General features: G+C 37.6%; 1 protein-coding gene across 1 annotated transcript in view; it reads right to left on the reverse strand.

Moving 5' to 3' along the window:
• The window catches only part of drc1 (dynein regulatory complex subunit 1 homolog (Chlamydomonas)), an 85,024-nt gene that overhangs the window by 5,500 nt on the left and 68,732 nt on the right, over positions 1–10,792 (reverse strand). Inside the window, 5 exon segments of the mRNA XM_048597157.1 lie at positions 2,844–2,933; positions 5,211–5,300; positions 6,406–6,593; positions 7,195–7,430; positions 9,442–9,576. Coding sequence (XP_048453114.1) covers positions 2,844–2,933; positions 5,211–5,300; positions 6,406–6,593; positions 7,195–7,430; positions 9,442–9,576 — 739 coding nt within the window.

Below are 10,792 nucleotides of genomic sequence, written 5' to 3' on the forward strand. Positions count from 1 at the left end.
AAAAAAGACACGCACTTTTATAGTATTCGAAGTTGGGTAGAGTACTTGTGGTTTGGAAGGCAGGACATCAAAATTTGGTGTTTGTAAAATACTGATGTTGTAAAATGATAAAGGAGGGGAAAGGCAGTGCGTGGTCCCTTCAAAAGATGATGTGCTTTTTCTAGGCTCGGAGAAAAAAAAAATGTCTGTGGTCAGCCTGTGGGGTTGCAGGTGCACAGAGCATTTGAATTATAACATTTTATTCAAAGGTTGCACAGTTAGCAATCCAAGCCACAGTTTCGTTTTGTTATGAAGACAAGTTTGAATTTAGCAATTAATGTAAACCAGGTACTTAGACACTAAAAACCAAGTAAATTTAAATCTGATGGTTTCGACAACACAGGACCAATTTGATTGTAAGAAATTGATATGTCATCAAGGGTATAAAAGATAGGGACAGTTGCAAAATCAGCAGAGAATGAACTGCCATCTGCTAAGAGAGCAGCTCTCTCAGCTCTTAGTAAAAGCATCATCTTAATGAATGTACCGCAGCACTCAGTTAATATTCCTGACAAAAGAATTCGACAAAGAAGGTATTTCTAACAGAAGATTTAACGGAGAAAGCACATAACATTAAGGAAGACGTTACCTAGTTGTAATTTTGAAAGACTAAGTTCCTTTTTTCTTTATTTTGGTTGATATAAGTGGTACTTGCATTTATTGGAACAGCATACCATTAGAATCTTGTTTTATTCAGGAATAGTTAGTAGTGAGAGGGGAATTGTTCAGTTTGTTAATAGTTCAGTTAATTTATTCACTGTTAGACTTAAATAAATAAATTGTTGATTATAGAGTGAATGTCAGGAGTTTATTTCATTTAACCATTCCTTTATAACAGATTGGGGGTGAGAGGCAGGTTATAAATTCACACTTCTTTTAACAGATTATAGGGCGAGGCAAGCCTCTCTGGGTGTTTTGGTTTTAGTTTTAGTTATCAGAGGGGAGGTCAACCTCCGCATTATAACGTACAGTCCTTCAATTTCCCACAGTGTTTTACAATCAAGTATAGTCGGTTCTGATATAACACAATAGTTCCATTCTTGTGCGATTTTGCATTATAAGAAAATCACACAACAGCTGCGTCATTTCAACTAATGAGACTGGAATAGCATTATAGCCAATACAGGTAAGGAGAGTTGTGTTCTACAAATAGCGGTCGAAATTCTTCAATTGCGTTAAAGCCAATTCGTGTTGAAGAAATATGCGTTCTAGCAGAACCGACTATAAACTAATTGAGTGAAGAAAATGGTTGCATCTTTCACAACTTCAGGATATCCAAAGCACTTTTACAGCCAATAATGTACTTTTGAAGTGAAGTCACTGTTGCAATGTAGGCAACAGTTCTAATTCGGGCACATTAGGGGTATAATATAAAGATCCGCTCTAGACCAATCTATCAATTTCATGGGGGCAGGCAAGGCCTAGACGTGCCTAACACCACCATAATTAACACAAACTCAGGGTCACTTCCTGCTCATCCCCTTTTTTTATTCACTCATGGGATGGGTGTTGCTGGCTGGCCAGCATCTTTATTCCCATCCTCAGAACCAGTTCTAAGGAAGGGCTACTCAACCTGAAACATTAACTCTGATTTCTCTCCGCAGATGCTGCCAGACCTACTGAGTTTTTCCAGCAATTTTCATTTTTTGTTTCTGATTTACAGCATCTGCAGTTCTTTCGGTTTTCATTTTTTATTCCTATCCGTTGTTACCCTTGAGAAGGTTCAAGCTGCCTTTTTGAACCAATGCAGCCCACCTACTGTAGGTTGACCCACAATGCCATTAGGGAGGGAATTCCAAGATTTTGAGCCAGCAACAGTGAAGGAACGGCGGTATATTTCCAAGTCAGGATGGTGAGTAGTTTGGAGAACTTGCATGTTCCCATGTATCTACTGTCATTGTCCTTTTGGATTGAAGTGGTCATGGGTTTGGAAGATGCTGTCTAAGGATCTTTGGTGAATTTCTGCAGTGTATCTTGTAATTGTAGGTAACTTTGAGATCTTACAAACAGCAAGTGAACACCTGGCGATCTTTTTGGTGTAGATTGAAGGATAAATACTGGCAAGGACATCAAGAGAACTCCCTTGGTCTTCATTCAATTGTAACATGGTATCTTTTAAGTTCACAGACATCTTGGTTTAAATCTCATTCAAAAGATGGTACCTGTCGCACTGTAGCAATTTCTCAGGGCCACACAGCAACATTACTAAGTCTCTGGAGTGAATCGTGATTTCACAACCTTCTAATTAGGAGACAAAATTGTTATTGCTGAGCCAAGGATACACACCTCGCTTCAAAGAAAATAGAGTTGGAAATATAGGCCAGGACTAGTAGTAAAAGCACTCAGGTAAGGATACAAGTTCTTGCCCCACTGGTTCAGGGTAGAACTCAAAGATTTGGCAAATATTCATTTACATTTAGATGGACAACTGTCAAACTTTTTGTGCCAATTTTCCAACTTAATTTAAAATCATATTTACTTAGAAGTGAAGCAACAATAGCTTCCATTACTATATTAAACCAGTTTAAAATATATGCATAATGTACATCAGTTCACAAAGTCAACAAACTTGCAGTTGATTGCACCATCCATCCAACCAACACTTTTCCAAATGAACTTAAATTTCTGTAACAGGAGACATCTTGACATTGCCATTCAAACCCAAGTTTAAAAGGCTTAGATTATTCTAAAATTCTAAATTAAATTGCTCAGCAATGAAATACCAATGCATCTCTTTCAAAAAACAATGATGACTATAAGTCAAAAGCAGACTTCAATTTGTTTCTGAAGTCAATGTGTCTTACCTTCTCTAATTCAAGGTTAGAAGACTTACAATGCTTGATGAAGAACTCTGTCAACTTGATGATATCATCTTCATTCTCTATTCCTAAAGCCTACATAAAACAAGAAATTAACTAGAATTTCTTTTTCAATTTTACAAATAGATATGTCCCACAGTAGATGCACCTTCCTCTGAGGAAAGAATTTGTGTAGTCTTTGTTAGAATTACTGTTAGGTAGCCTTTACAGAGCACGATTTACATTTATAAAGGTCTAAGTCACTCAGGCGTTCATTTCTTTCTCTACCCAGATCATTTTCTTCATGTATTATAATACATGTGAAGACCAAAGTCATAGTGTTGTATTAACTGTGGATCTCGACTTGATGAAAATCTTAGAATTTTGGTCAGACAGTTGTGAAAACTATAGCTGGGAATAGAAATAAAGCTTTTTTTCATGGTAATTCACAAATTTATTAATTATTCATGAATTTCGACTGCACATCATGGCCTACAACAGCATTTAATCTTTGCCATTAATAACATTCCTGTAGGCAAATAGTAAACGTTAAATTACATAAATAAGTGACATCTCACCTACTCAAATGGAACTTTTTTTGGGATTTAATACTGCGTTATGAAATACTTTGAAAAGGCTCTTTTTATTTAAATGGTCAGTAGTGTGTCTCAGTGTTACTGGATATTTTAATATACAGTACTTGCTATCTATTTAAAACTCTCAAATACCAACTGGAGTCTACAGTTTAGTATGTCTTTTTAATTTATGCAAGAAAAGGACCCAAAAATATACCAATGTAAAAATTCCTATCAGTACTCTTGGAACGATTGTTTATACGTTTCACAATGGGAACCTAAGAATTTATGCATGTTGTAGAGCTTTTGCAGCCCAGTAATGAAACAATTAACTTGCTTTGTACTGCTGTAATCTCAGTGATCAATCATGTCACAGCAAATTCAGCACATGGTGCCAGTTTACTACCAGGTTGTTTGATGAGACAAGAGAACAAAAACTTATATAGCACAGAAGATGGTCATTTGCCCATTAGGCCCTGTTCATAGAATCATCATAGATCATAGAATCCCTACAGTGTGGAAACAGGCCCTTCAGCCCAACCAGTCCACACCGAACCTCAAAGCATCCCACCCAGACCCATTCTCCCTATAAACCACCTAATCTATACGTCCCTGAACACTATGGGCAATTTACCACGGCCAATCCACCTAGCCTGCACATCTTCGGACTGTGGGAGGAAACTGGAGCACCTGGAGGAAACCCACGCAGACACAGGGAGAATGTACAAACTCCACACAGACAGTCGCCTGAGGGTGGAATCGAACCCGGGTCCTTGCTGTGAGGCAGCAGTGCTAACCACTGAGCCACCATGCCGCCATTTTTTGAAAATCAATACAATTAATCTTTAAAGCCCTCCCAATTTTATTCTCTTCAATTATTTGTCAAATTATATTTTGAAAACCATTATTTAATTTCTATAATTCTTTCAGGCACTGCACTCTAGTACATAACAGCTCATTGAATAAAAATGTTTCGTCTCTCAACTCTTCTTATTTTACCTTAAATCTGTGCCCCTGGTTGCTCAACAGTTATGCAACTGGAAATAGTTTCTCCCGATTTACTCCATTAAATCACAGTGACTGTGCAAACATCTCATTTTAACATTTCTGCTTGAAGAATGACCCTAATAGTTTCAGTTTACGTAACTGGCCATTCATCCCAACTGCCAATCTAGCAAATATCCTTTATACGCCTTCTAAGAGCTTGATATGCTTCCTAAAGTATGAAAGCCAGAACTGACCACAGTTCTCCAACTGGAGCCAAACCAGGTTTAGTATAACTCTCTTTTTAATTTTGTTTTTATTTATAAAGTTAAGGATCTTACACACTTCTGAAACAATTTGCTCAGTGTGTCCTGTTGCCTTTAAGGATTCATACATCCCAGGTTCCCTCTGTTTCTGCACCCGCTTGTTAGCACTGCCTGTCCCGATTTTTCTGAACAAAATTAATTAATCAAAGACAAATAACAACAGCCAAGATAGGCAGCAAATGGTTAGGGCATTAGATAGTAGTCAGGGATTGTTTCAATTAGCTCCATTTGTGACAAAGTGATATTAACACCATTGAAGAACTGTATGAGTGTTGTAATTGCAATTGTACCTGGCCATGTGGTTATTTTCCTTTTAAGTGCACATTTTATGCAGTCTCACCACTCTAATTAGAAGGCTTCTACTTCAAGATACTGATTGTATTTACACTATTAGCTTCAGTAAGTACCCAAAAAAGCTGTTTATACAAATCAAACACAAAATCTAAAGGCTACAAGAAAATATTCTCATGAAAATCTGTAGGTCTTACAGCGAAAATGGCATCCAGTTTTATTAGCGATTGTTCATCCTTCTTGAGGGGAATAAGAATTTTAAGAAGCTTGCTTTCAATCAGAAAACCCTGTCAAAAGAGGAAAATATTACTTTATAATCTAAATATTGCAATACAGACGGAAATTCTACGGAAATGAATATATCCCACAGGGAATTTACCCACAGTCTGGTGGCTGCTACAAACATGCAATGCATTTTCTTTTACCTCTTGAAGTAATGTACCAACAGACTGGTGCTTATAATTGAAAAATCCAACTTACCCTATCTTGAAAAAAGTTGTTTATCACCTATCACTGATTTTGGCATGCACTTTATATTCCAAAATGGGTACCATCAGGGAACAAACAGTGATCAAACTTTTATTCGTCTCCCAAATTGGTTTCATAGCTCAAATTTTGCTCAAACCAATGTGCATAATAACAAACAAAATCAGGAAGAATTTTCAAAAGTAGCTTCTTCAGATTAAAAAGATCCTCGACATATTCAACAGTGTTAACTCTCATTAAATTTTCATATTACTGAAAAATAAGGGTTAATAATTTTACTAACATCAAAATAAGATACGAGTTCACTACCTGAGTAACCCAATTTTAAGTAATTGAAAATTCAACTGCACAGTTCCATTTACTGGTTTCATTGGCTTAATCAGTAATCAGTTTAAGAGTTACTTTTATACAAGTTTTTAAATGTATCTCTCAGTGCTGTTTAGCCAGGAAAATGTAATTTTAACTTCCTTGAAGGTCCATTAACATAGACAAATAGCCAAGAAAAGATATAGTAATTAATTTGATCTGGGGCACGGATAGTATTGTGGGCATGGTCATCTTCCAGCACAATGTCTTTAGTCGCACGCCAAAGAGGGAAGCACATTTTGGACTGAACATAACCTGCACTGGAAATTCCTAAATCTTTCGCAATGGTTTGGCTGATTTTCAGAGAATCGCACTGGAAATATTGACACACAAAGTTCCATCCCATTGTACATATACGTATCACCTGTATGCAGAGGAATTTATTTTCTGTGCAATGCACACTGGAGCTTGATTACATAGTACAGGAGCACATTGAATTGGGTAATGTTAAGGACATTTTGTAGGTCAAACAGAGAGTCTTTGGCACAAATATATCTTATTAAATGAAATGCTGCTTGCAAGAACAAGAAAAATACTTACAGACTCATCACACAAGACTTCTAGCAATGTTTTGACAGTCGACAATGAGATATTTCCAGGTGTTCCACCACATAATTCCAATGCTTTCTCCTCACTAGCTGAATAACAAATGTTTTGGAAAAGAGTACTCCACAATGACTTATGGCCTGTTTCTGTTTCATCGTCCAAATCTCTTTCCTTTCTCTCTGCTAAAACGAGTTTAATCACTGTTAAAGTACACACTTTACCAACATCAAAATCTATTCAATTGGTGCATTGATGAAGTGCATTGGAGCACCAAGATACAAAACCAAAATAGTGAGATGCAGGATTGATACCATCTCATCATGATGATGATTTCCTGATACGAGGAAAACTATTTGAGGGACATGACCACTGGACTGAGACCTCCAGAAGAGAAAAGGACAGAAAAGCAGACAGAACAAAAATTATGCAGAAATTTGGAAGCAGGCTAGCCACACCAGCTGATTTTCAAGAGGGCAAATAAGGATGGGCAATAAAAGAGATCTTACCAGCAATGCTCACATCCCAAGAATGAATGAAAAGAATTATCACCAGTTTTCTCATAGTGGAATACTCCAAATCACACCTCGACTAGCAAAATTCATAATATGACATATGTAATAAATAAAACAAATTAAGATATTTTGTTTTAAGCAATTATCAACTAATCAATATATTTAAAATTATCTTGGCTATTTACAAATGACTAGTTACCATTTAAAGATTACTCAGTCCCATGCCCTCTTAGTTTCTTGAACAGCTCTTAAACACATTAAAGAATCTCACCTCCTAGAATAACTTCTTCCGCCAGCTCAGCAGCTGATTTTTTCTTCTTAGTCTTGCATACAATTGGTCCAACATTCTTCATAAAACAAAGATCTGGACTTGTCCAACTCAAGCCCAATTGTTGCTCATGAACTATTCGGTCAACATCGAGAGCCTTTCTGACTAGATCCTTGGTCTCTTTCTCATTCATTAACCAAACACCTTCAAATTTCTTTGCATCAATTACAGCAAAATGTCTGGTAAAAGAATAGATAAGGTACTAAACTTACCAACATTCTAATCCAACATTTATCTTTATTTTTCAAAAGTAAATATTAAAACAGCATAGACTGCATTTGTTAGCAGTCCAGGAGATGAATTTTTAAAAATGTCTTCCATTCTCTATTTTATTTGCAGTATTCATTTTATACTTGCATAGTTTTGGGTTCATATCTAAAATTAATGGACTTTCTTGTCTTAACATATCCCTACATGTTAGCATTTTATAATTTGGATCATTCTCAATTTTAAATCTGAATCAAAAACATTGCTGTAAAAACTCAGAAGGTCTGGCAGCATCTGTTGGGGAGAAAGCAGAGTTAACATTTCGAGTTCAGTGAATCTTCATCAGAATATGTGAATATCAGAATATTTAAGTGCTTAGCCAATGCAGTCTCCATGTACCCGAAAATTTAGTCACAAGGGGTTGCCCTCTGGCACTAGTGAGGATGGAATGAATTGTACACCACCATTTCCATCACCTCCAATAGAATGCCATGACCAGGCACATATTCCCCTCCCATCCCTTGTCTGCCTTCCGTAGAGACCGTTCCCCCAGGACACACTGGTCCATTCCTCTTCAATCTCCACATCCACATGGCACCTTCCCATGCAATCACTAGTGTAACACCTTCCCATTTACCTCCTCTCTCCTCAACATCCAAGGCCTTAGACACACCTTCAAACTGAAGCAGAGATTTACCTGCACTTCATTCTATCTAGTCTACTGTATTTGCTGTTCACAGTGTGGTGTCCTCTACATCAGGAAGACAAAACACATACGGGGTGACTGCTTTGTAGACCATCTACATTCTGTCAGCAAAAATAATCCAGAGCTCCCAGTTGCCTGCAACATTAACACATCCCTGGCCACATTTCTGCCACAGGCCTACTGCAGCATTTCAGTGAGCCTCAGCACAAGCTCGAAGAACAACATTTCATTTTCTCCTTAGGAAATCTGCAGCCTCTAGGTCTCAATGTTGAGTTCAATAACTTTACAGCCACCATTGCAAGTCACCATGGAGAGGAATATGAGAGGTGGGGGCATGAAATGTGAGATGTGACCAAGACAAGCTCCAGTGATGCTGCAGACTTGCATTGAGAGAAAAACATGTCCGGATAGCTCTTAAATATGGCACCAAGCCTTTCATTCCAAAAATCTCCAGGAGAAGCAAGAACACAGGGTGACAATGTAGAGAAATGAGATAATCATAGCAATTTTCAAAGAAGGACAATACCTATGAAGTGGAAATATATTTACAATACTAGCTAAAACAGAAGTGAGAGAGTGCAGGAGGTGACCAAAAGTTCAGTAGAAATGATTTTGGGGGAGTAGAAGCTGGGTCCCCTGTATGAGGAAGTTTGGACAGGGCAAAAGGAAGGTTGGGAAGAAACTAAAGAAAAATGTTCTGGGCAAAAGAAAAACAAAACCAACAGAGGTAGCTGAGCAAAGATCTCATATGTCAGAGATGTTAGAAAATGGGGCTGGAAGAATAAAGGAAAAAGAGTTTAAGGAAGTGATTTTTAAAAAGGGAATCTGAGATAATCTTTGCCTTTCAAGATTAGTCTAAAGTAGTGAACCATTTTGCCAACAGGGGCACAGCCTAGCTAAGCCTGACATGGTTAAACTTACTTTGGACAGCTAAGGTGGCTGTGTTTCAGACACGTGCAACCTTGAACCCGAGAAAGAAACAACAGGGATCATCCAAGAGAGAAAGTGAGAAAAAGTGAATATTTTACTGTGGGCAAGACCATTAAGAGATAATAACCACAAAGGAACTGAGAGGAACATAAAGCCAACAACTAGGAACTACAGAGTTTGAGTGTATGTTTATAAATGATGTGTGTTTTTCTTTCCAGAGACCAATGTGGTAGGCAGTGACATTAAATGTTAAGGGTACTTGGCTAGTTAAGAATAGGAATGCATACCAAGAGGTGCTCTTAGTGATAATATGCACAATAATACATTTTCAATTAGAATTCAAAAACCTCATTTTCTTCTGTAGGTCCTTATATAGTTCTACCGTCCGCTTGTATTGGTCACTTAGACTCTGATTCTCTTCACGATACATTTTCTCTTGTTTAGCCAATCTTCCCAACAACCTGTTCAGAATGTCATGTAACCTGTGAAGCAATTCATATGGGACACTTTTTTAGTCAAAGAGGTCATCTGAAAATTTTGCAATTACAAACCAATTGGACCATCAACTGCATGCCAGTAACCCTTTCTACCTCAGGGCCCTTCCCATCTCGAAGACCTGCAGATCAGACTTTGAACTGCTTGCAGCTCATGTTTATTACTTAACTGTTATTTGTATAATTTTGGCTCAGTGGCAAAACTCTGGCTTTGTGGTTTACTTTGGTGATTTTGTTCAGTCATTTCACACAAAGTAAAGCAATTTTCTTTGAAAACAGTACTTTGAAAACACTGCCCGTACCCAACTGAAATATCAAAGGACTGACATATATTGTGTATTTTTCTCTACAAATAGAAAATATAAGTTTTCTCAACATTTTCATGAAATACACGAATATTTCTACAAGATCTTTTCCTTCCCAACTTTAACTCATTGACCATCCAGAAAAAGAAATGAAACCTGTGGCTTCTAGATCTTCCTGGTCCATACAGCCAAATTGCCCTATAAAGCAGTTCATTCATCTTTACTACAAGGTAAGGAGTGACAGAGGGAGAGAAGTGAGAACTGACTAACTATAGCCTAGCTTGTATATTGCACAGTGTTACGGGCAGTGACACTTACTTTTGCTCCCTCAACCAGCAATACTGGGGAAAATAAATACAAGTATCAACTTGATCAGTGCGCCTGTTGAGTTCTGAAAGTGTAATTTAACAAAAGACTGCAATCATCCATCTAATTCCTTCTAATATTTCAGATAAACTAAGGTGGTCCATCACAATAGTTATAACAAGACAAGAAAAAGATTGCACAAATTTAACGAAACCATTATCTAAATGTGTTTTATTTTCCAAATCACACTGTTTCTCCTTGTGACCAAGTTGAAAATTAGGTGTCATTAACATAAGATGGTCAATATTAAGGCCAAAAGGATTCCAAGAGAACCATCTTTATTCAAGAGACAACAAGGTGCAGGGCTGGATGTACACAGCAGGCCAAGCAGCATCATAGGAGCGGAAAGGCTGACGTTTCGGGCCTAGACCCTTCATCAGAAAAGGGGGAGGGGAAGGGGGTTCTGAAATAAATAGGGAGAGAGTGGGAGGCGGATAGAAGATGGATAGAGGAGAGGATAGGTGGAGAGGAAACAAACAGGTCGAAGAGGCGGGGATGGAGCCAGTAAAGGTGAGTGTACGTGGGGAGTTAGG

This window comes from Rhincodon typus, chromosome 5, assembly GCF_021869965.1.
Source record: "Rhincodon typus isolate 14 chromosome 5, sRhiTyp1.1, whole genome shotgun sequence".
In the NCBI taxonomy this organism is placed as follows: Eukaryota; Metazoa; Chordata; class Chondrichthyes; order Orectolobiformes; family Rhincodontidae; genus Rhincodon; species Rhincodon typus.